The sequence below is a fragment of the Catharus ustulatus genome, assembly GCF_009819885.2.
Source record: "Catharus ustulatus isolate bCatUst1 chromosome Z unlocalized genomic scaffold, bCatUst1.pri.v2 scaffold_29_arrow_ctg1, whole genome shotgun sequence".
In the NCBI taxonomy this organism is placed as follows: Eukaryota; Metazoa; Chordata; class Aves; order Passeriformes; family Turdidae; genus Catharus; species Catharus ustulatus.
The window spans coordinates 7318025-7344775 of record NW_024879446.1 but is presented as its reverse complement, the minus strand read 5'-3'; the positions used below and the strand labels follow the sequence as shown (position 1 = coordinate 7344775).

Genomic DNA, 26751 nt, shown 5'->3' with positions numbered 1-26751 from the left:
TGCATAGCTTGGACAGTCCCAGCATTGTCAGGTCAAGACACTTATCTGCTTGTACATTTACCAATGGACCATTATGTTCATCTGGTCTTGGGATTAACTTGTGGTAATTTTCTTGTCAGTCATGGAAGTCAACACTTTGTTTTCTTAAAGATGTTCAGTACTCTATATGTATTCCTATGGGATAAATTTTCTGAGAATGAGAAAAAACTCATTAAGTTCTGGGAAGTAGATATTGGAAGTGTTAGGTTCATATAGAAAGGGATTTATTCATTAATGTTTTTGTAGACAAGTTCAAGGAGAGTTTAGTACAAAGGATTTGTTTGTTTACACTGGTATAAACAGTGTGGATTTGGGTCTTTGACTGGTCAAACCACACTCTTGGATGTTGACAGATCTCCCTCCATATTTTCTTCTGAATCAAGTACTGAAGATCAGAGTAGGACATTAGTTTTAACAGCAATCCTTTAGTTGTAAAAGTGTTTTGTCTCTGGTTTTACCATTATTTTAAAAACTAATCTTGATACAACTATGTGTGTGATAAATTAATTACATTAATTTCACGAATACAAGCCGTACCAATTTGACTAAGATTTTGCTCCTAAACTGGAAATGCAGCTAATACTCAGGAGCGGCTAATATGTGAATAATTTTCTGACGTTTACAACCTCAGAAGTGCCAACCAGAGTGCCGAGCCGAGCAGCTGCAAAGTCGGCATTTTGCGATTGTTACAATTTGTAACTCTGTTGCACTGCAGGTGGAGCCTGGCTCCCTGCAGGCAGCACGGGGGGCGAGGAGAGAGGAGGGAGAGCTCTTTCCTTCCCTCCTCTGCCGCAGCCCGGGGAAGAGACGGGGGGGCCCCGCGCCACCATTGTCGCGGCTCTGGGAGGCGGCGGGGGACCCAGACCGCCACTGCCGCGGCTCTGGGAGGTGGCGGGGGACCCAGGCCGCCACTGCCGTGGCTCTGGGAGGCAGCGGGGCACCCGCGCCGCCATTGCCGCGGCTCTGGGAGGAGGGGGGGTGACCCGGGCTGCCACTGCCACGGCTCTGGGAGGTGGCGGGGGACCCGGGCCGCCACTGCCGCGGCTCGGGGAGGTGGCGGGGGGCTCCGTCCCCGCCCACCGCCGCGGGAGTGGGAGGGGCTCCGTCCCTGCCTGCCACCACAGGGCAGCACCGGGCCGTGGTGACCGAGCCCAGTGGCAGCGGCGGCTGGCCCCCAGTGGTCCTGCCGAGCGGCAGCGCTGGGCTGGGCTACCTGGCCCCGTCGGCAGCCCCTAGTGGGCCAAGCCTGCACAGCCCGAGCCGAGCCAGTAAAGCCTGCCCTGCCGCCGTTCTGTTACTATTTGGCAACTTTGTTGCACGCGGGTCCTCGCTGTGAACGACAGAGTGGCTTATACTCGGGTGCGGCTTATTTATGGACAAAAAACGAAATATTTGCCGACACCCAGAGATACGGCTTATACTCAGTGCGGCTTGTTTTTGTGAATTTACTGTAATCATTCAGCTTTGAGCATCAAAATTTACTACTGTCATTCAGGGCTACCATTGTTTTCACTTTTTCTTATTTGAGGCTGTGCCATTTTAAAATTTTTGTTTGTTAGTGATCTTAGTAAGGATCAGGATTGGGTGTAAATGTAAGGACACTGCCTTCTCTGAAGGTTTTATATAAATGGCAGCAGATGAGCACATGACTGGGTCTGAAAGGAGGAACTAATAGGCAATAGTGGTGGTTGTGCTGAGGAGACTCGTAGAACAGCATGGTTTTTTGATCATCAGCACAGAAGTATGAAGGAGCTTATTTGAAAGAAATGAGAGCTAGTATTAGTAGTCAATCAAAGCTGAGTCAATATTTAATAAACAACAAAGTGTTCAGACTATGGAAGCATTTTTATGATAGAGATCTGTGAATGTTAAAAACAGCTGACATGACCCAATTGTCCTTACCAACTGCAATGACAGGTTTCAGGAAGTTAATGCTTTAACCCTACAGGAAAATAATGACCTTAGAATGCTTAGAATGCACTATGCAAGGAATTCAGCCCTGGGGGGGCAGGAACGATGCATGCCAGTGGTAGAGGTGTTCATACCCAGTTGTGTGAACTTGAATCACCATCTGTGCTCTGGGTTTTTTAAATTGCAGTACTTGTTCATTGTTGCTTTGTCAGGCTGGCTTATGGCAACTATTGCCTTGTGGGAAAAGCTCTCTAACTGTAGGTGCTGAATCTTACGAAAGCAAGAGCCTTTATCGTGTTTCACAATCAACTGCCCAATTTCTCGTTGAAGCCTATGTATGATTTACCTTTGTCTCTAGCTTGTTTAGACTCTCCTGATAAATACTTTTAATAAAAAGACCAATCATGCATCCTGTACTCTATGCCAGGGATTTACTCATTTTAGGAGACAATAAATGAAGGAAGATGAGATTAGGATAGTATTATGTATTTCCTGTTTATCTCTTGTTGTCTGTTTTATCATAAAGGTATTTTAGTTTGCTTGCCGTAATATTTAGAAATAATGCAGAAGTTGGTGTTGCTTATTCTGGCTTAGAATATTTTTATTTCACTCTGTAGTAGATTTGATTTTAACTGGCCTATCTGTTTAAGTGAAGAGTTTAAATTGTTATTTAATCATATTGCTTTAAATGACTGATACAGTGATTTTTGCATTTATTAATTTATCATTTTCCTAACTGTCATTCCAGTTAAGTTAGTATAAATGGTATTCAATAGGTCAGAAAAGGAATCTAAAAGAACTCTAAAAAAGTGTACATTTTATTCAGTATTGTTACTGGTGAAGAAAGTTTGGTAAAGCACTTTTGCAGTTTCTTGTTCAAACTATTGCTTATAGAGAAATAAATTTTTCCTTTTGCCTCCATACAGAATCAATATCGTTTTGAAGGAACTGGTTTTCCAACTATTCCTCAGCTCATAGAACATCATTACACAACAAAGCAGGTTATTACAAAGAAGTCGGGTGTTGTTCTGCTTAATCCTGTTGTTAAGGTAATGCATACATTCCAGAACCTTTATTTAACTGACAATAATTTTAGGGTGTTTCTATTATTATTCAAATAAGATCCTGTGAAGCTCCTCAGAAGATTTTTCATTTTTGCTCATTTTGTGACTCTGTTCCTGATCTCTTTCAAACTTCTCATCTCTGTGCAATACATTCACTTAAAACAACTCTCCATCCTGATTCTTATTATGAATTTCTGCTATTTTGAAAGAATGGCGTTTAACTTCTTACCAAGTATTCTTGTACTTTTCAGTTTCACATTTGGATTTTCCTACTAAGTAATTCAAAGTAGTAGTTTATTGCCCTTCCTTCTATAAAGTAACAAATTTCTTTTATATAGTAGAGAAGGTCTCATGAAATTTGGAAGACTTATGACAACTTCATTTTGTCTCTGTTTTATATCAGAAAAATAAGTTAGACACAAGAAAAGGTATTGATATTCCAGCATAAATGAAAATTTAAAACAAAATTTCCCTTTTTAATCAAGGAGAGAGTCTTTCAGGATGGAAATAAAAAGGGCTACATATTAAACTATATCAGTGTTTTAAGAGTCTCCTTTCACTTCTTCCAGCAGTTTAGCATTTAGTAACTACCTAGTTGATATTTCATTCATAAGCCAACTCCACTAATATCTTTGCATCTTAATTATGGATAAACTCTTTGTTTTTGATATATTTTTTCAAGACTGTTTTCAAGCCTGTATTCAACAAGATTTTAGGAAGTATGACAATTTGTATTTCACCATTAGTTAGCTGATCCAGGGTCCTAGTTCTTTTCTGCTAATAATCTTAAGAAAGTCCAGCATGTTCTTTTTTCTCAAAATTGCACTTAATCTGCCCTTAATTATTCTATATAATTTTAAAGTTTTAAGAATTTGACATTGGAAATACACATTTTATGTTACTGTCTTGCTGATTACTAAACTGATGGTTCATTGAACATAAATTACAGCTTATATTCATTTTAGATCACATGAGAAAGCATGGGAAATTAATTTTGATATGTGAATATAGTTCTTTTTCATATAAATTGTTTAAGCGACAAATAAGGGGTGGTTAAGCTCAAAATGTGATCTTTTAAAATCTGTTTGCAAATTTCTCTCTCCCTCTTTAATACTGTGTTTGTTTTAAATGTGTAATGCTCTTTCTGTTTCCTGACTGTACATACTGTGAAACCAGCCCTGTTTTAGCAAATGTAAAACAACAGTATAGCATATTATAACATAATCTTAGTTACTGTCTGTTAGATTGGAATACATAATCTCTAAAACACATAATCTTTAAAAAATAGCATCTCTTCATTCTCTGTTGCTTACTTTGAAGAGAGTTTCTTATTCCCGCCTTTTTTGTTCAATTTTGTATCTTTTTTTCCATAGAGTTAGTTCAATTTATCCATCGTCTTGTATAACTATAGCCAAATACTTTTTCTAGTACCTGTCTTGTAAGAAGTATATTCCCAAATGGCATTCCAGGTAATTTCACCATCGCCGCTCCGGCGGTGGCAGCAGCAGCGAATTCCCCTCCAAGCAGCAGCTCTGATGGTTCTCCTCTGAACCGGAGGGAGCAAGAGGGAGCTTAATTTGGCCAAATAAGGCAGGTTGAAAAGGGTGTTAGCTAGTGATTAGTTAGTGATTTGAATTTTTTAGAGCAGCTGTTCTCAAAAATAGTTAAATTGTTTTGGTTTGGGCTATAATTTTTTGGTTGTTTTAGTTCTCCCATCTGATAGAAACTATTTGCTGTATTCTGAAGAAGTACTTCAGAATGAAACAGAAGACTGTTGTGAGCTTTCCCTTTTAATTTGCATGGAACTCTGGCTTTCATATGGGAAAGTAGAGACATTTTAAGTCATTTTCAGAAGTAGCATGTACACTCTGACACCTAGTGTTGGGGGTAATTTATGCATAGTCTACTCTTACCAAGATGTCTTTAATAATATCCTCAAAGTTCATTTGACATCTGCAAAGACTGTTTTTGCTTTGTTCACATCATAGCTGCATAGCAGTCATTGTCATTTCATGTAATCTTTAATCTTTTTATGCAAATTGCTGTCCCTGTAATAACCTCTTTAGAAATTTAAATATGACAAATTTCACAGAAAAAAAAATAAAGCTATGCTTTTTAGTTTGTTTTTGCTTTACTTTCTTCCCATAGTCATCCATTCTCCTTTACTGTATTAGTAAAATTAATATTCGCCTTCTGTGACATTGCCCTTGAAAGGAACAGGCTTAATTGTGTCACAAAAGGCCTGTCCCATGTCCCATTTCATGTAGACCAAATTGCCTGCTTAGAATTTTAATGATTCTGTAATAATAGAATTCAAATTAGAAAAACCGAGGGCATTAAAAAAATATGTGCAAGTAACTTCTTTAATGGAAAAGTGTCTCATATTTATTTATAATCTTCGAGGAAAAAATGCACATTATGTTCTTCAGGTTGTTTTTCATGGACTGACTAGTATGTAAATCCCCTGAGTAACTCAGAGCACACCCAAGGACTTTATTAATTAAAATCCTGTTTTAACCATACTGGATGTATTTTAACCTTCTAACATCTTTGACCTGTTTTAGAGGTTTTTAGATTTCTTGAAATACATACATTTTTTTACACTTTTACAGATTAAGTTGTGAATGTGCTTCAGAAAGAGAATAAAAAAAATAAGGAATACCATTTTTATTTAAGTGTACCTGAATTAAAGTTTTCACTTGGATCATAAATACACAAGTCTGCCCAGGATGCACAAACTGCTCATGGGAGGCAATTCAGTTTTCAGAACCAGGAAAGATCTAGCCTGAAATAATGCTTTTCCTCTAAACACGTTTCAGATTCTGAGCATTAATTGATTCACTCTGGAGATCTGCTACTATTTCACTAGTGCAGAAATAGTCGTGGTATATGGATGCTCTGTAGTTAATTCAAATTCTGAGCTTATGGAACAAAATTAACTGCTCCTTTGTCAGGTGAGTTAGGCCATGTGTTCATTACTAGTAACTTTCATTTTTAAGTTCTGGATCTATTTTTATGTGACAGACAAGCCTGTGATATGGTTTGATACATTTTGTGTATGTAGGAAAATGGTATGGATCATAAATGATGAAAGAGAAGTGCTGACAGAAAAAAAAAACACCCTGGTATTTCTTAGTATATGAATAAATGCTGATAAATAAGTGTGAAATTACATGAGAATTCTCTGCAGATCTAATGGTATCTTGCAAGGTGTAAATATATTGATGAGTTAAATATGGAAAGAAATTCTGAAGAGCTAGAAATTTAAGTCAAAGATCTTCATGAAAATCCATTAGGAGAAAGCTGTCATGATGCCAGTTTTTTGCTGGTGGATTTCCTGGGGGGGGGGGGTTGTTCTATTTTAGTGAAGCAAGCTGAGGTTCACGTTTGCAGACAGCACATGCTCAGAGTACATGCAGTGTGTGCCCCTCAGGCCCGCAAAGCACATGAAGAGGAAGTGAAGGTGGGTGCGGGACAGGCTCAGCTTCAGGGAACCATGTCTGCTGGGAGATACTGGATAGAAACAAGGAGACTTACAAAGGCCAAGTTTATCACAAAGTAATGTTATCACACAATTATACATGCTCATCTCATGTCTGGAGACAATTAAGATGCTGCAGTGAGAAACAGTGGCAGTAATGGTGCTGCCTGTGGGGAAGATCATCTTGAGTCTGTTTTACCTGAGGACAAGCCTTGAGGAGCAGAGATCTGAAAGGCAGAAGCGGCCTGTAGCAGGGAGTGATGCAGTTATTGCAGCTCTACCTTGGCTAGATTTGTCACTCCAAAGAGGATTCCTGTGGCACTCTGGATCACCTGTGTGACACCCACCAGTTTGGCTGGGTGTTCTGTAGGAATGCCAAGAAGCAAAGTGGTTGTAGTCTTTGGGTGTTAGTTTTTGGCCTAAAGCTGGAATTCTTATGGGTGTGGTTAATGTCTAATACATGCATTTTTAAATGTCAAAATATATCTTCAATTTTCTTTAAGGAAATTGAATTCACCATTAAAAGCGAGTGTTTATAATTTGTGAAATACATACTTACTGGAAATGAATGTGTTGAATATGCACAAAATGAATCAGTAGCCTGCAGCTATTGACATTTAAAAGCAGAGTTTCATGCCTTTATGTTAGAGATGTTTTTCAGTTATGTTCTTATTTCTTCAGAATTTGGAGAAGTGTCACAGGATTTGCTTCTAACATTTTTTAGCAGAGAATATTGCAATATTTCTGTCAGGTAACAAAAGGCATGCATCACCCTTAATGATGACCTGTGCTTGTCAAGACATGACATCCTGTAGAGAAAAGGAAAAAAAGAGAGTAATTTTCTCCTTGTGCTAACTAGCTACTGAACCAATTTATGTATAATTTCAGGTATATTGACTATTTTCAAAATTGAAAGGATTTATTGTCTCAAAAAAATCTCATTAAAATGCATTGTAATAATGGAGGCAGATAAGGCTACTTGAACAAAGAATAACAAGGATTGTTTTATATTCACTGATAAAGGTTTTCTGTTGGTTTTTTTTAGAGGCCATGGCAATAAATATCTGCTCTATTGAATGTTTCTTGTTCGGTCTTGTTTTTCTGGTATTTCTTTCTATGATCAGGTTTAGATTAAAATTGAAAGATAACACTCCTATAAGGTGTCAGCATTATACTCAAACCTAGAAGAAAAATGTATTTTATCAAGTATATGAATTTTATTTTAACAAACACAATGTAATTTTTGACCAATTTCATAAAGAAAAATCTCTGTCCTTGAACCTTTAAATGGAAACCTCATCAACATGTACATTCCTGCTCTCTGTACAATTTTTATATTAAAAAAATATAGAATGCCATGTTGCTGTGGGGAGTGCAAATTGAACAAAATTAGTTATCTCAAATACAACTGAAACGGTAGGAAGTAGAAAAAATAAATTTATGAAGCAAGATATGGAAGCAAGCCATTCTTATTAAAAAAGAAGGTTTGTTGTTAGGAAGGGGTGAAAATCTTTAAATGCAATATTTTAGAGGAAGTTTTTAGATAATTGGTAGCTAAGAGAATAAATTACTTAATTTAAAGCATCCTTCATCAAAAATAATTTAGTTTTACTAAAGTTTGTGTTACAGCACAATAAAAAATTTTATTAGAATTGTGTATGATTGCAACAGCTTTTCAGCTGAACAAACATACTGGGGTTTTTTATGGATTCTGAGTTCTTCCGCATATTTGGAGTTCAAACATCCCCAAATTTTCCCTTAATTTTATATAAATTTCCTAATTTTATATAAGATTGTGAGTTGTAAACTTTTTGTAGTCCTCTAATTATGTTCTTCTTGTTTTCACTAGTGCAGTCATGATTACTTCAGTGCAGATAATACCTTGAGTTTTCAGTATTTTCATAGTACAGTAATTTCACGAATACAAGCCGCACCAATTTGACTAAGATTTTGCTCCTAAACCAGAAATGCGACTAATAATCAGGTGCGGCTAATACAACCTCAGAAGTGCCTGCCAGAGTGCTGAGCCGAGCAGCTGCAAAGTCGGCATTTTGCGATTGTTACAAATCGCTACTCTGTTGCACCGCGGGTGGAGCCTGGCTTCCTGTAGGCAGCACGGGGGGCGGGGAGAGAGGCGGGAGAGCTCTCTTTCCTCCTCTGCCACAGCCCAGTGGAGAGACGGGGGGGGCCCGGCGCCGCCATTGCCGCGGCCCGGGGAGGAGAGGGGGGACCCGGGCCACCCCTACCGCGGCCCGGGGAGGGGGGGGGAAGCCCGCGCCGTCATTGCCGCGGCCCGGGGAGGGGGGTGGAAGCCCGCGCCGCCATTGCTGCGGCCCGGGGAGGAGAGGGGGGACCCGGGCCGCCCCTACCGCGGCCCGGGGAGGGGGGGGAAGCCCGTGCCGCCATTGCCGCGGCCTGGGGAGGGGGGTGGAAGCCCGCGCCGCCATTGCTGCGGCCCGGGGAGGAGAGGGGGGACCCGGGCTGCCCCTACCGTGGCCCGGGGAGGGGGGGGGAAGCCCGCGCCGCCATTGCCGCAGCCCGGGGAGGGGGGTGGAAGCCCGCACCGCCATCGCTGCGGCTCGGGGAGCCGACGGGAGCCCCGCGCTGCCATTGCTGCGGCCCGGGGAGCCGACGGGAGCCCCGCGCAGCCATTGCCGCGGCTCGGGGAGCCAACGGGGTGCTTTGTCCCCGCCCGCCGCCGCCGCGGCAGGAGTGGGGAAACTCTGTCCCTGCCCGCCGCCGGCGCCACAGGCGCGGGAAAGCTATGTCCCCGCCCGCCGCCGCTGCCGTAGGAGCAGGGGAAGCTCCGTCCCTGCCTGCCACCGCGGGGCAGCGCCGACCCGGGGTGACCGAGCCCAGTGGCAGCGGCGGCCGGCCCCGAGCTGCAGCACCGTGCTGGCCCACCTGGCCCCGTCAGCGGCCCCTAGCGGGCCGAGCCTGCACAGCCTTAGCTCAGCCAGTAAACCCCGCCCTCCCGCGGTTCTGTTACTAATTGCACGCGGGTCCTCGCTGCGAGCGACAAAGCGGCTTATATTCGGGTGCGGCTTATCTATGGACAAAAACCGAAATGTTTGCCAACACTCAGAGATGTGGCTTATACTCAGTGCGGCTTGTATTCGTGAATTTACTGTATGTGGCTGACAAGCACATAACCTTCCTTGAATGTGGGCTCTTATGGGTCAAAAAACAGTGTAGATTAAGAACAGGAATGAGTGCTGTGCTCTTAAATTTCTTTGTAGACTTAGTGGGGTACTGTGAAATAGCTTGTGTTGCTTAAGTATTTTAGCCTCCACCAATTTAAGTGGAACAAAATGTTAAAAAGGAGTGAAATGACGTTTCAGCTGTGGAGGAGCAAAGGATACACACAAAAGGAGCTACAGGGTAAGAAGTGTACGTTTTCTTAAATCAGGTCTGTGCGTCTGATGTATGTAATATTGTCTGAATTCTCAAGAAGATCTGTTTATTTAAATGTTGATTAAGGAGGAATTCAGGGGTGAGAGTAGATAGGGCTTCAGGAATCCTTAATTGCAAGGTAAATACTGTACTCAATTCTATCCTTTCTGCCATGGATTTCTTCCGTGAGTTGCCAGTGATTTAGATCATGTATTACTAAACTCAAGATCACCCCCAGAGGGTGGTGATCAGTGGTACAAAATCTAATTGGAGGCCAGTAACTACTGCTGTACCCCCAGGGTCAGTACTGTGTCCAGTCCTTCCTTCATCCACTTCTTCATTAACAAGCTGGGTGATGGGACACGAGCAGTTTTACTGATGAGACCAGTCTTTGTGGTGAGGCTGATACACCAGAGGGTCAAGAGGCCATCCAGAGGGACCTGAACAGGCTGGAGAAAGGGTTTGACAGTGACCTCATGCAGATCGACAAGGGTAAGAGCAAAGTTCTGCAACTGGGGGAGCACAGCTCCAGACACCATGACATGAAGATGTCGATTTTTCCCTTACTTCTTGTGCTCATATTTTAAATTAAAAGTATGAATAGTATTTCCTTAATTGTAGGCCATTTTATTCAAAAAGAGTTTTGACACATTGAGGAGGGCACTGCATAATTAATTCTCAGAGTTTTGAGTTTTAGAAAAAGATGCAAAAGATGCAGTAAGTTGCAACTAAGCCCAGCACAACTGAGCATTCACTTCCCCTATGGTAGGATGGTGGAGAGAATCAGAAGGCCAGAACTTCAGAAGTCATAGGTTGAGATACAGACAGTTTAATAAGTAAAAACAAAAGCAAAACAAGGAATAAATTCACTGCTTCCTATTGCTGGACAGGTGTTCAGCCATTTCCAGGAAAGCAGAGCTGCATTGCATGTAACAATGTCTTGGGAAGAAAAACACTTCACTACAAACATCTCCCTTCCTTCTTTTTGCCCTTTTTGCTTCTTTTTGTCTTAGCTTTATGTGCTAAGTGTGATATGGGATGGGATATCCCTTTGGTCTGCTTGGGGTCAGTTGTCTTGACTGTGTGCTCTCCCAGCTACTTGTGCAGCTGCTAGAATAGGTGGTGAATTCTTCAAAACATTAATGTCCACTGTTTTACATTTCATGTTTAATTTTAGAGACGAATGTGCACATTTCATGCCGTAAAGATTGCTTCATGTATAATCATCTTTGTCAAGAGAATAATTTAACATTTAAAACCAAAATATAATCCCATACTTAGCTACAGTGAACAGCATTACTCCAGCCAGAACCAGCGCAGCAACAAAGAGTAGATTGTTTCAGATCACACAGGAAAATTCTGTCACTAATACAGGAGAAAAAAGATTGCTGAAGACCACATTCAGAAGATTACTAAAGTAATAATAGAATCTGCTAATATCTAGGAGAGCTATTTGGTGTGTCCTTCATTGATTGGCTCTTTTTTCTGTCACTAAAAAATTGTCCGGTGCTGTTGGTGTCTGAATAATGAGTGAGTTGTATGTGAGAAACTACAACATCTTGTTAAAGAACTTACGCATCTGATGTAAAAAACCCAGTGCAGCATGCTTCTTTTAAACTCTTGGCATCTGTGTAATGTTGTATGACTTCTGATTAAAAGCCAACATCTGTCTTTCTTGGAATGCAGGCCAAGCTCACTGGTACACTAAAATCTCACAAGTTAAGACTGCAGTTTCCTTTCCTTCTGGCTTTGCTGTTTCCTGTGCTCTCACTGTTACAAATTAGCTAATATAGCTGATTATTTGAAATTTTGTTCCAATTCAGTGGTTTTAACATGTTATCTGAAGATATGAAAGATGGTGCAAAATGAGCAGGTGTGGCTAGAAAAGCATAGGATGAAGGATCTTGGTGTTTTCCTTTGAACAGAAAAGGTAATTTGGTGGAAGCACTAATGTGGAACTGTAGCACTCTGAAAGGTATTCCATGATGACCACTGTAATTTAGACATAATTTTTGAGGGATGAATTAAGTGTTTCTCTTCCTGGGGTAAAGAAATCATCTAACTGAAAACAACTGGATATTTTTGAAGTTAAGTCAGGATGGCAACTAAGTATGTGGCTAAGCATCTTATGATAGTTCAAGGAGATTCTCTTGGACATTTTTACAGACACCTGTAGTTCCCCCAATCCCATTTGACACACCTTTTCATGTGTGGGCAGAAGTAAAAATGTGTTTGCACATATGGGAAAATATTTTCGCCTATTTTAATAACTCAAGTGTTTGGGGAAGGTGTTGTGCATGCATAATGTGACCCTGTTTTTCCATTCCTCTATGTTTAAATCACATGGATTGTTTAAATGAAAAAACACATTATCACATTGTTTTGTTTGCCTTTGAGTGTACAGATGACTTTCACTGTTTAGTGGGGCATATCTGATCCAGAGCTGATAATTTTTCTGTTTAAATATATTTGGTTAACAGGTAATTCAGAGTATGTTGTCTCTGGTAGCTGATTTTACTGTATTCAGTAGAGAGGAATAATATGTGTTTTAATGTGCTTGAAATATGATGGTTTTGACATAAACTTGACTTGCCTTTTCCTGTGGTCAGGGGTTTCACATTCTATGTCTTTTTCTTTTCCTCAGTTGGTTTTTAAAACTTCTTTGTTTTTATTTATTTCCTGTCTTTTTCCTGAAATATCCTCTGCATCATTTTAGCCCTTGCATGAATAAGAGAACATAAGATTAGGGATGTACTGTGAAAAAAGCCCTGAGGAAAATGGATATTGTATGTTGAATTGTACAGTCATTTTGTCTACTTATCTTCAACAAAAAATGGTCAAAGAACAGCTGTGCAGGTAATCTGAGGTAATTCCTTTAGTTTATAAATTGCACAATAGCTTTTCCAAATCGTACTTCTCCCCTCCTGTTCGATGATCATTTAGAATTCGGTTTAGCAGGAGGGTTTAACTTCACAGTTATTTATGTAACAGTAAACAGTCAGATAAAATAGTACTTTTTTCCCAAGGAGCTAAATCTGTCTGTGCTATTATTCTGTTTTACAGCTCACATTGAGTTTCATCAGTGTGGCTTAATAATGCAAAGCAGCTTCCATAACAATTTTTACAGCTCATGAATCTTTATTCTGAAACAGTTTTAAAGAAGTTACCAGTGAGGATTTGCAAAACCCCTCCTGTAAAACTCACTTTTCTTATGAAAAATCTTTTTCACCCCCTACCTTTATTTCTGTAGGTCTTGGAACACATAGTTTATGATTCATGAAATTGATATGAACAATAGATCCACTGGCATTAGATCCACTGGCATAGGTAGTATCAAAAATAGTACTTCTCTAAAAAGACAACTCATTCCTAAATTGATAGGGCCTATCCACATGTACACAGCTGTTACTTTTTTTTTGGTTTAGTTCATCAAGTCCTGATAAGTGAGATTTGAATACCCATCTGATGAAAATTGTCTGCAATTCTGATTTTCTTAGCCATAAAAAGACTTTTACTCCAATTATCCTTAGTATTGAAAATGAAATATTAACTTTCCATTTTTGTTGATGCGGAAAAATAGCCCCTAGCTGCAGTAATTCTTACTACAGATATTTCCTTTTTAACTTGGAAGAATGAGAGCAAATAATACTTTCCAAAGTATTTTAATGCATTTTTTCTGCTTTAAACATGAAGAAACAGGCATCATGTGTGTTTTATGCACTTGACTCCTCAGATGTTGACAATATCCCTCTATTTTGAAGTATTTTAGAAAAATGTTAACGATTAATGTACAGTAATTTCATGATTACAAGCCGCACCGATTATAAGCCACACTTTCGTTTGCAGGGTGTCGGCAGTGTTTCATTTTTCCTCCATAAATAAACCGCACCGGATTGTAAGCCGCACTTTCATTCACAGCAAGGATCCCCATGCAACTTCCACAGAGTTGCCAATTAGTAACAGAATCGCGGGGTTTACTGGCAGGTGCTGACCTTGGAAACATTCTTTCCAAGTGAAAAAAGATAGACAGTAGCTGTGGCAGCATATCCTGCAAGTTTTATTTATGAGCGGAAGAAGATATGAACAATAGCGTGGTTGTTTTACAAGCCATTTTTAATGGATCCGTGATGCCTTCAAACAGCCACTCAGCCTCGCAGCCGGGCAGCCGCTTGGGCGGGCAGAGGGCCACTCAGCTGCTTGGGCGAGCGGAGAGCAGGGCAGCCGCTTGGGCAGGTGGAGAGCAGGGCAGCCGCTTGGGCAGGCGGAGAGTGGGGCGGCAACTCAGCCGCACAAGACTGAAAACACCGAAAAACATACAGAGAAATATAATGGGCTCAGATCGGAAGTGCCGCCCTGTCGCCAGGGCCACATGGGCTCTGGCTCGGCTCGTTGCTGCTGCAGGCTCTCAATTCCAGGTTTGAAAATTTCTGAAAATCATTCATACATAAGCCACTCCGGAATTCAAGCCACACTTCTGGGTACGGACCAAAACTTTAGTCAAAATGGTGCGGCTTATAATCATGAAATTACTGTACTGGGATGAGGCAAAGGGGAGTAATATATAGGTTTTTCATAAATGCCACATGCTGTGCTCAGGTAGATTCTTAAGATTGGAAAATCATATGTTTTCAGTTCTCTTAAAACAGTAAGTTTCGGTTTTGGTTGATTCCTTCTGGGTCTCCTAAATCAACTGAAGTTTCCAGCCTCTAGAGTTTTTTATCCTTTTTCAGTTTTGTTACATCTACAATTAAGATGAAAAATAGTGACAGTGTTTGCTGTAGATACTGCCTTCTGAATTAGGCAGAGAACATGAGCTGAGTAAATAACTGTGATAACATAAAGGTCTTAATTACTCATACTGTATTGGAACCTGATCAGAAGTTCCTCACTCTTCCTCTGTAAAATCTTGCTGTGGAGTTTTGGTTAGAATCTAGGTTTCGTTTGATGGTTCTCTGAAACTGAATACAACCACAGGTGCCTTTTTTCCCCTCCCTTTTCTCTCTCCTTTTAGAAAAGGTAAGAAATTTTGAACCAAATATTTTAAACTGAGGCTCAAATTCATACCTAATTCTCAAAACATGTTTTTAAGTTTACTATCTAATTGCTTTACTGCTGGTTTTTATTTTGAAAAAGTACCATTTTAGAATTCTTAATGATTGAAATTGTTACTGAGAAGTATAGAAAAATAATGCTAAGGGAATTTGAGCACTAATTATTAGCTCACGACTATTTTTCTATTTTATTGAAAGCTGTTAAAATTTACTGCAGATAATTTTTAAGTTTTCTTCCTGTCATAGTAATGTGTGATCTTTTTGATGTAGTTTCTCCTAATGAAGGGAGATAGGCAGGAGAAAACAATGCGCTTACATACTTTGAAGATGTTTAGGGTAATAGTGATAACATTTCAGTCTCATAGCTCGGAAGAGGAAAAATGAGATTTCATTTTCTACAGCAACCATCTGCTGTTCAAACTGTTCTCAGTGGCTTGCACACAACTCCACTGTATGCTTGCTGAAGTAAGGATTGATGAACAATTGATTCTTTGTTAGCTGTTCAAGTTTTGAACCTTATCATGATCTAGGGAACCATGAAACACCTTAACATTATAAAAGGAATCCTACATATCCAGAAAAGAATGCTGTATACCCAGAATACTTCATTTTATGAGTAAAAGGAGACATCTCTGGTTATTTTTAAGTATTCCTTCTCACAAATGAAAGTTTTATTTCTTTAATTACTGATCTGTTTGGGGTTTGGTTTTTGTCAGTTACAATTAACTTTTGAAATAACTCTTCTCTTTGACAATGCTTATGTTTGTTGAAATCAGACAAGTGTGTTGGGTAGCTGCATGGAGTCTGGAAAGGTAGTCATTAGCAAGCTGCTGCATATAAAAACCTTCAGTGTGATGTGTGTTATCAAGTACCTGGCTATTGGGGAAGGGTAACTGTCAAGGCTGACCAAGTTCTCCCCTTCGTGAATTGACTGGTTGACAACTTGTTTCTCAGTGTTTGACAACAGATGTATAGATACCTCCAAAGGTAATATACACTGATAGGATTCCCAGCATCTTATTAGTAAACCTGTGCTTGAAATGTGTTGTTCATGTACAGTAATTTCACGACTATAAGGTGCACCCTTTTGACTAAAATTTTCCCCTGAAACCGGAAGTGCACCTTATAGTCTGGTGCGCCTTATCTGATGTACAAAGTTGCGACATTTGTCACCCCGGAAGTGTGCGCCCGCCGGCATTGGGGTGCCCCCCCGCACAGGGAGGGGGAAAGCCACCGAAATCAGAGCAGCCGCCGCGCGGTGGGGGGGGGGGGGGGGGGGGGGGGCAAAAGCTGCTGGAATTGGAGCGGCTGCCACACAGGAAGGGGGAAAGCAGCCGGAATCGGGGCGCCCCCCTGCACGGGGAGGTGGAAAGCCGCCGGCATTGGGGTGACCCCGCCGGCATCAGGGCGCCCCCCCGCACGGGGATGGGGAAAGCCGCCGGAATCAGAGCGGCCGCCGCGCGGTGGGGGCAAAAGCTGCCGGAATTGGAGCGGCTACCACACGGGAAGGGGGAAAGCCACTGGAATCACAGCGACCGCCGCGCGGGGGGGGCGAAAGCCGCCGGAATCAGAGCGGCTGCCGCGCGGGGAGGGGGAAAGCCGCCGGAATCAGAGCGGCTGCCGCGTGGGGAGGGGGAAAGCCGCCGGAATTGGAGTGGCTGCTGCGCGGGGAGGGGGAAAGCCGCCTTAATCGGGGCAGCGGCGGCACAGGGCAAGCCTGCCAGCATTGGGTCACCCGGAGCGCCAGGAGACTCCCGGAGTGCGCCAGCAGTGTGGGGTTCCCAGTGCGCCGGGGAGTGTGTGACACCCGGAGCGCCAGGGAACTCCCGGAACAGCGGGGCCCTGGGGATGCTGCCCAGAGCGGCGGCGGGCATAGCCCGGCCCTGCCAGGTACAGGCAGGCCCAGGGGCCAATGGCTGCCGGGTTGAGGCGGGGCCTCGGCCAGCAAGCGCGCGGGGGGAGCTGGGGACGGAGCCTCGCTGCAAAAAAAGAGTGCGCCTTATAGTCCGGTGCACCTTATCTGATCTACAAAGTTGCGAATTTTGCTGAATCCGGGGGAGTGCGCCTTATAGTCTGGTACGCCTTATGGTCGTGAAATTACTGTAATTGCGTTTCTCCTCCCGGGGGAAGCCAGAGGACAGAAATTACGTAGAATGTCGTAAAGCTTGTGGATTTCCCACGTAATTCCATTTGGAAATAAGATATATAATTAAGATTAAAAATTAGTATCCTCAAGTGCTAATTTGTGTGACTGAATTTTCCCAAAGCGCTTTTATATTCTGAGGTACAAAATTAACAAGAGAAAAATCTGAACAAGCACAAGGTAAAGAGAGATTTATAGTGCTGTCATAAGAAGAGGCTGCATCATAAACAGCTTCCTTCGGGATAAAATTGTAATGGGTATTAATAGTCTTAGGAGCTCTGTTCGCTGTCACTCAGATAAGTTCGATTAGGTACAAAAATGTGCTGGATTTGCTCTGTTTGATTTAGAAGCAACTAACTACTGAAATGAAAATTTCTGTGACTTGGACTGATGTGCATTAAAGTGTCTGTTGATCTACATTCAAGAACATTTTGTATGTTCCATTTTGCTGTCATATTTCTTTTGTCGTTTGCACACATAATTAATCTGTAGAGTAATGGCATTTGATAACTGGAAAAAATCCTTACATTTTATTCACAATCAGAATTAAGCACTTAGAGGAGATCATGAACTTCATGATCAGACAGAGATATGACTATTACATAACCTTTTTTTATGATGTGCTTTTATTTATCCATTGATTTGTTTGCCTTATTGAGGTTTTTAATTATTGACAGCTATTCAGATTATTGAATGATGTCATATTAAACTCAGGGCAAGTCAAGTAGGTTTAGTGGGACCGCAAACTTGCAGTGTAGAATGTCTTGTTGTTGTTGACCTTACTGTTCATATTATACTTTACTTATTAAAGGCAGTTTATCTGAATGAATGACAATGTGTTTTGAACACTATTTAGATTGGTATCTAACACATGGCAAATTAGAAAATTTGGTTTGTTTCTTTTTTAGTGCCAGAATTGTACACTGGTATAATGTACATTACTCTTCTGTTAGATTTTTTTTGTACTGTCTGCTGAAGAAACTGCTTTTGTGTAGTTTATAGGAGTTACATCAAACAGCTTATCAAACTTTGAATTACTCTTTGATTGTGAAAAATCTGGCAAAAGCACAATAAATTAACAAATGAGTTAAAGTGCTATAAGAAATGACTGCAGGCTTTCATAAAAAGTACTGGTAATGGTTAATGTACAGATGCAATGATAAACCCTTCAACAGATTATTTGATTCCAGTTTAAGGTGTTATTTTCTTTGGTTAGTTCTCTGAATAATTAATCAGATTTTTTTTTTCCTTCATAAACAAGCTTTTGAAATATCATATTGTCAGTTTATTAAAAAATGTATTCACCGAAGTACAGAATTCTTCGAGTTAAGCAGTAAAAAATCAAATTTTAATTCTTTAATTTTTTTGCTTTACCCCTCCCCATTTCAATTGTAAAAACCATGATGTTAATACCTCTAAGTAGTCATTTTTGTGTGTTTAATGTTTTTACAGCTTTTTTTGCAAATTGTTTTCTTAAACCTGAGTATTATTATTAAAAGAGTATGCAGTTTAATGGCACTTCCTATCTGTTTGTAGTATAACAGCTTCTGAATGAGACATTCAGCAAAAAGTATCAAAAGGAGGAGATGAAGGAAATACATTTCTTGTGATGTTTGATCAGTGAAGTGGTAGTTTTAAGAATAATCTTGTGTATAGGGGGAAAAAAATTACTGTATATTGCGAATTTCCTCCTAAGTCTCACAGTTTCCCACACAGGGAAGAGAAATAGTAAAGATTGGTTTCCATCATGCAGCATGGTGGTGAGGTTCTGGAGTTCTTGGGATGGGGCTGTGTGCTGGGAGTTTGGGTTAATAAAGGCATTCAGAGAGTCTTTAGAATGCACACTTGTGGCATTATACTTAGGAACAAAAGCATAGAAACCACGACAGCAATGATCCCCACCCCTTTTTTGATTTGGTGAATTCACGTTCGACAAAAAATCTCCAGAGAGGCTGACTTTGCCACCACCCTAGGCAGCTTACTCCAATTTCTAACCACTCTCTGAGTGAAGAATTTTTTTCTAATTTCTAATCTGAACCTCCCCTGGCACTATTTAAAGCCATTTCTTCTCATCCTTTCATTTGGGATGTGGCAGAAGAGACCGATCCCCACCTGGCTTCAGCCTCCTTTTCTTCAGTCTGAACATCCCCAGCTGCCTCAGCTGCTCCCCATCACACTTGTGCTCCAGAACCTTCCCCAGCCCTGCTGCCCTCTTCTGGACACACTCCAGTCCCTCAGTGGCCTTCTTGAATGAGAAGGCCCAGACTGGATGCAGGTGCCCAACACAGGGGGATGGCCAATGCCTGGACAAAATGCTTATCTGGCATGTGTTATCTTTTCAAGCAGTTGCCTATAATATTTCTGCCAGAGAAGATGTAAGAGATGCAAATATGTGTCTTGTTGAGCAGTCGAAAGATCAGTTCATTTCCATGTGCACTGAGGAAAAACGTGGGAATTTTTTTGATTTAGGAGTAAGTTGCTTTGTATACTAAAATGAAGTTTTCATATCTATTTTCACTTGACAAATTTTTTAAATCAGGATGCTAAATATAATTTCCAGAACTTGAGTGAATCTTTGTGTAGTGCTTATCTATGTACATACCATCACATTGGCTTAATTTCTAACAAAAATTTGCTATTTGGTATCACTCACTATTATATTGTATAGCAAGATTTCTAAACTCTTGCATTATAAATGCTTAGCTTTAAAACTTCTTGGAATGTTCATGATTGAGTGTTCTAAATGTAATACTTCTTCAGCTCCATTTCTACTGAAATGTATCTTAGAGAAACTGTATCTTGCATATTTGCACTGACTGAAAATTCTTTTTTCCTTTTCATAGGATAAGAAATGGGTTCTCAATCATGAAGATGTCACACTGGGGGAACTACTGGGCAAAGTAAGTAATAGAGTGAGCTAAATAACATTTGAGTGAGTTTACTGTAATCATTAAGCTATTCCTGTATACCTTTTCTTTTAAATTACTGTGGTATGCAGTTTTATGTCTTTTTTTACACTAATACACAAGACAGCTTTATACTTTAAACAGATGTAAATCACACTTGCTAATAAACATTATAATGGTTGTGCTGAAAGTATGTGACTAGCATGCTTATTTTTCTCTTTAGGAAGGGTTTTGAGCTAACTAGATTTCTATGAAACATGATGTGTCTGTTTTATTTTCTGTAGTCTGAGAAAAATGTTGCAAAATATAAATAAAAACATGTACGGATATAGGTGTATGTTTATGTATTTATGTATAAAATTTGATATGATGAGATGACTAAATCATTATTAAAACAAATGCTAATTGCTTGTGTATGATTATTTTCACTCATTCACAAATTAGGTAATTTCACAATCTTATTTGTGAAATTAATTGTATTATCTTATAAATTAATATATCGTATCATATCGTATCATATTTTAATACGAATTAATTATCTTATATTACTTCTCCTGTAGTTCATAAACATGTAGTTTACGAAGTCTGCTTAGGAGCTACAAGTCTTTAAAATCTCCTCACATTTTTAGCAACTTTGCACCTGCAAAGACTATTTTGGGTGCTACTCTGGACACAGGGTTTGAAAAGATTTTCCAAAAAATGAAAAAAATAAGGCTAAATGAGGAAGAGACAAATCATAGCAGTAATTGTGTTCTAATTACAAAATACACTAAAAAGATCAATAAGAAATTCAGGAAGTGGGGGAATTAAATACTGCCATAAACTTCTGTTACCAGGGATAAAATCTCTTTGTCAGTGTACAATGACAAAAAGTATGACCAGAATGAGCTGTGCCTTCATAAATTGCAGGTACTACAAGATCTTCACATTCTTTAACAGTATCAAGGGAGAAAAATAAAGATGTTCCAGCCACAAAAAAGCTTTGAATTGCTAAAAAGTAAATATTACAGTAGTTTCACGAATACAAACCCGCACGGAGTATAAGCCGCACTTCCGGTGCCTCAACAATGTTGCTGTCTTTGTCAATAGATAAGCCGCACCCCGAATATTAGCCGCACTTTCGTTCGTAGCGAGAATCCGTGCGCAGCTTTCACAAATGGGCCAATTAGTAACAGGATCGCGGCATAGCAGGCTTTACTGGCTCGGGGCGGGGCCAGGCAGGCTCGGCCCGCTCATGGTTGCCGACGGGGCCGGCCGGGTGGTGCTGCAGCCGCCGCCGGGCTCGCTGGCCCCCCTCTCCCATCAGCACCGCCCCGCTGCCGCGTTTGCTCGTACTGCTGGCGGGCCAGCCGCCGCCGCCGCTGCCAGGCACACCGACCGCCCCGCTGCTGCGTTTACTCGCCCTGCCGGCGGGCCAACCGCCGCCGCCGCCGCTGCCAGGCACACCGGCCGCCCTGCTGCTGCGTTTACTCGCCCTGCCGGCGGGCCAGCTGCCGCCGCCGCTGCCAGGCATGCCGGCCGCCCTGCTGCTGCGTTTACTCGCCCTGCCGGCGGGCCAGCCGCCGCTGCTGCCACGCACGCCGGCTGCCCCGCTGCCGCGTTTGCTCGCCCGGCCGGAGGGCTGCCGCCGCCGCCGGGCTCGCTGGCCCCCCTCTCCCGTCAGCACCGCCCCGCTGCCGTGTTTGCTCGTCCTGCCGGCGGGCCAGCCGCCGCTGCCAGGCACGCCGGCTGCCCCGCGCCATGTTTGCTCGCCCGGCCGGCAGGGCTGCCACCGCTGCCAGGCTCTGCCAGTGGGGTGGCCGCCGCCAGGCTCGCCGGCCGCCCCCTCCCGTCTGCACCGCCGCCGCGTTTGCTCGCCCTGGCCGGCACTGCAGGCCCCCGCACTGCCGGGCTCCCCCACGCTGCTGGCTCTGAGTCTGCTGGGCTTCCCCCGCTGCCAGGCAGCCCCACCCGCTGGGCTTCCTGCTTCTGCCATGCTCCCCTGCACTGCTAGCCCCAGTTCTCCCAGGCTTCCCTGCCCTGCTGGCCCGGGCTCTGCCGCCCCCCCTGCCCCGCCCTGCTGGCCCAGGCTCTGCCGCCCGCCCCCCGCACTGCTGGCCCCGCCTCTGCCAGGCTTTCCCACCTCAGCCGGGGCCGGCCGGGCTCCAGCTTGGCTTGGGGCTGCCGCGGGCTCTCACTTCCATGTTGGCAGCTTTTAGAATATTGTTCATGTATTAGCCGCCCTCGAATATTAACCGCACTTCCGGGTTTCCACCAAACTTTTGGTCAAATTGGTGCGGCTTGTATTCGTGAAATTACTGTAATTACTTTTGATGCTTAAAGACAGTTAAAGCAATTTGAAAAGCATTTTAGTAAATTCAATTTACATGTGTATTGCATGTTTTTGGCATGAAACATTTTTAACATTCTTTGAAGGCAACTGAGAATTTTGAATTGATTGTAGAAGGATATTTTTTTAAAAATATAGAACAGGCTAAAAATTTTTCTTGGAACACAGCATGAATATTATGCATTCATCTCTAAGAAGATGTAGTCATACTAAAAAAGATAAGAATGACGTGAACGACGGCGTCTGTATAACAAAATGTGAACTAAACTGTATACCCATTCACCACAGAAGTGAGAAATCTAAAAGAGTCTACAAAACTTTAAGTGGCTTGGAAAAGATGAGGAAGAAACCATGAAATTTTAATGTGTAAAAGATGCAAGCTTTAGGAAAGATGATTTTCCTTCACCTCAAGAGTGAATCATCAGTTTATTTACTCAGCATTAATTCTATAATACTTCACAAAATGAAAGTTGCATACTAGGAATATGTTATACTAAAAAGCATGTATCTGATAATACTTCAATATAGAATTAAAGCATTTTCAAGACTTAAATAAGGCTTAGGGTGGGTTCAGGTTTCACTGTTAAATACTTCTGATCAGAAGGGTAGAAGAAAAGTGGACTGGGAGCAACTCATCTGCTTACCTTGGGTGCCTGATGCTATTTCAGATCTGAGAGGTAGTGTGCTAGCCTCTGGAAGTTCTTTAGAAGGGCTGCCAGAGATCCTAAGCCTCACTTGCCAGATACATCTTGTCCCAGGGTAATGAAAAAAATTCCGCAGATGTGTTCAACCCTACATTTCTTTCCTTGCTAATTGCTCATTACTATATTGTGAGTTTCTTTTTTCACTCTTCTGTCATCTTTCTTTGGCAACACAAAATTCATCTGCATGATGTAATGAAATCATCATCACTCAGGAAAGGAAGGAAAACATATCCCGCAGACTTTTTTGAAGTCACTTGAAGCCTCAGATACCAGGACACAGAAGTGTAGTATATGTGGAAATTAATCCGACATAGTTTCAAAATTGAGTTATGCTTATTCTTTGGGAACTACAAAGCTTAACTAAATGTTTGAGATCAATAGTTTTCTTCTTGTTTCCTTCTCTTGAGAGTTTTTTTCATTGATGCCAGTGTTTTATACCTCACAATTTCCTTCAATTTGTGCCTTAATTAATTTTCTTTTTGTTTTTATTAAATAAAAAATTCATCTGGTGGACACTTATATTATGGAATTTATTACTTCATTTTTCTTCTATGAAAGCTGAAAAAAAAACCCTAACTTGCCTTGGGTGTATGTTGTTCACTACCTAAAATGTCTGTTATAACAGGTGCTGTTTTCTAAAGTCTTGTCCAAATGGAAACCTTGCTGATTTGCGTTTATAGAGCAGTGCTGAACTTGGTTTTTAAAGAAATTCTGGATTACTAGATACAACAATACATTTTGCAGTGGGTTTTATTTATGATAAAAATTAATATTCAATATTTTCATTATTTGTATTTTCCATTTTTTCTTTCTTATATATGAGAATGTTTGTGTTATTTTGTCACAGTTTTTGAGATTAGTTTTTGGTCTCTTTCAGACTGCAAATTAAAAACTATTTACAAAATACAATAGTGTGAAAATGAAAGAGCACAGGAGTAAGAATAAGAAGAACAAAGTACTACAATCACTGTCAGTTGATTTGAGAAATTACTAAGAGGTTTTATGAGAAAATCCTAATTACTTAATTAATGGTAGTTTTTTCCTCTTTCCAGCAAGGTGAAACCAAAATGCATACACTGTGTCCATATAATAGATGTACTGTGTCAGAATGAACAGCTTTGGCTTTGGTTGGGGTAGACGATGGAAGAAAATCTCATTTGGTTTCTTAAACACATTCCAAAGTTCTGTTCCAGTTTCAATAGCTGCCTGCATTATTTTTTCAGGTAATTCATTAAGATTTTATTTACCTAGAAGGATCTTCTTTACTCTGATTTCAGGGTAATTTTGGTGAGGTGTATAAAGGAACATTAAAGGATAAAACTACTGTTGCTGTAAAAACTTGCAAAGAAGATCTTCCTCAGGAACTGAAAATAAAATTTCTGTCAGAAGCCAGGTAGGTTCTCTAAAATTACTTGTGGCAGTTTTTGCAGTTTTTATCACCAGATGCATTTACAAAACCTGACCTGAAAAATTTAAAAAAGCTGTTGCCAAACTTTTCTTTCCTTTCTCTCCCTCAGTACATTCCACAGCTGTCACCCTGGTAACTGAACACTGGCAATTTTAGTGTGTGAATGCAGTAGCATCTGCACTTGCTGAAACCATCTCTTTTGACAAAGGAAGCCATGCCTGTAAAATAAAATTTTGTTATCTTAAGTGCTTTCATTTAGAACTACTTAGATGTGCCATGAGAATTGGGATAAGAAGAGTAGAAGATGTTAATTTAAGTGTGATTATACCAGGCCTACCTCTTGCCACACATGTATGGCTAATAGAGGTGATCAAATCTGCCCAGATTAATTTTTGTAGTGGGGAAAATTCCCATTAGGAACTTTCTCTTTGTAAGAAGAGTTTGCTCCAGTACAGGTGTTTTATACTGCATCAATCAACATGAGATTATATGCTTTTTTTCAAGTTACGCTCATGACACAATGTGCAAAATATTCTGAGTGACAGCTGATGTGCATGGGTAGGTTCTGAAACTCATGAGGGAGGGCTGTCTTGAGATACATGTCATAATTTTGAAACTACTTTGCTTCTTCTTGCGATGAAGCTTCATAGATTTTAATTTCCACTCTCAAACAAGTATGATCAGTATTGAAAAATAAAAGACGCTATCTGCATTTATAGAATGAAGATCAGCCACCCTATCTATTGCATCACTTTAAACAACTTGCAACTTGGCAATGGCAGAGATATGTGATTTGTTAAGCAGTTTGACATTAATGGGAAAAAATTGAATGTGTTATTTTTCATTAAATATGTGTGTACCAGGAAAGTTAGTATTTTACTCTTGATCCTAGGAAAAAGGGGAAAAAGAGGAAGTGTTTTTGAGCCAGCAAGTATCAGAAGGAACATTAAAGTTACAAGCTCTCTGTAGAATTTTTTTCTTGCTCTTCATTTCACTTACATATCATAAAAGGCTGTTCTAGGCTGAAAATGTTCTTATTAAAGCATTATGTCAAAAGAGGTAAATGTTTTCATTTAATTCTCAAAACTGCTGTCCTCAAAGTCCTCTAAAACATATTTTATTAATTAATCTCTCAAACTGAAATTAGAACAAGTGTGCTTTTGAACAGTGCAGCAGAGAAGCATGTAGGCATGCTGTGCATGCTGTTTTGATGTAGTTCTGCTTCTGGTCCACCACCGAAATTCTGATTAAATACAAGAGTTCTTAAGAAACTGCAAACCTGTCAGGCCATTTTTCAGTTATATAGATAAATTTCACATAGACAAATGGTTAAATTACAATAATTTTATTTATTAGGGAATCAGTTATGATTTTTATTTCAAACACAGTGGTGATTGATCTGTTACATTGATTTTGATAACAGTAATCATATTTTTTCTTTGATAACAATAGTGACATCCTCCATTAAAGTAATATTAAGGGTTTAAGATCTTTTTCTGTAATATTTAATCACCCTGTACAATAAAGTTTATTAATATAATAAACTTACTTTGTGTTTTGCAGAATACTCAAACAGTATGATCATCCTAATATTGTAAAACTTATAGGAGTTTGCACTCAACGACAGCCTATATATATCGTTATGGAACTTGTTCCAGGTAATTGTTTTTTTGCTTTTTTCCCCCAACATATTTACATAGGTTTCATTGTTTCCATAATGTGAAATTTATTGTTTCCTATTTATCTTATTCTGCATTCTTGTGTCTGATGTCGAAAGTCATCTGTGTTGCAAATCTTTGAAAATGCTGAGTTCTACTAGCTTTGGAGTGGTTGAGCTCCACAAATCTTTTGAGAATTTTACTATAGCCTTTAAAGAAAAAAGAAGCTAAATTATTTTCCTGATGAGATATTAAATGGTATTTCTTTTAAAAATAGAGTTAGGTAGTGCATATTATGAAGTATTTAAAGAAACTTGATGTCTGGGTAATGTCTCAATTTTAATTACAGTAATTTGATGAGTATAAGGTGCACCAGAGTATAAGCCACACTTCTGGGTGTTGGCAACTTTTCGTTCTTTGTCCATATATAAGCCACACCAGAGTATAAGCTGCACTTTCGTTCGCAGCGAGGATCTGCGGGCCACAAAGTAATGAATTAGTAGCAATCATGAGATCATGGGTTTTACCAGCAGGTGCTCAATTTTCAAACATTTTGCACGGATTGGGGTAGCCTTTAAACGCAGCCTAAAAACTAAAAACAATACAGAGAAAAATCACTCACTTTTATTAAACTTGCTGGCTCCGCTCTCACCCAGGGGGGGCG

The 26751-nt window shown here is 40.6% G+C and overlaps 1 protein-coding gene across 5 annotated transcripts in view; it reads left to right on the top strand.

Annotated features, from left to right (window-relative positions):
• Positions 1-26751, top strand: part of FER (FER tyrosine kinase) — a 189000-nt gene that overhangs the window by 96637 nt on the left and 65612 nt on the right. For all 5 annotated transcript variants that reach the window (XM_033086516.1, XM_033086518.1, XM_033086517.2 and 2 more), the window contains 4 exons: positions 2877-2999; positions 19926-19982; positions 24299-24414; positions 25993-26087. In XM_033086516.1, coding sequence (XP_032942407.1) covers positions 2877-2999; positions 19926-19982; positions 24299-24414; positions 25993-26087 — 391 coding nt within the window. The remainder of the gene's footprint in view (positions 1-2876; positions 3000-19925; positions 19983-24298; positions 24415-25992; positions 26088-26751) is intronic.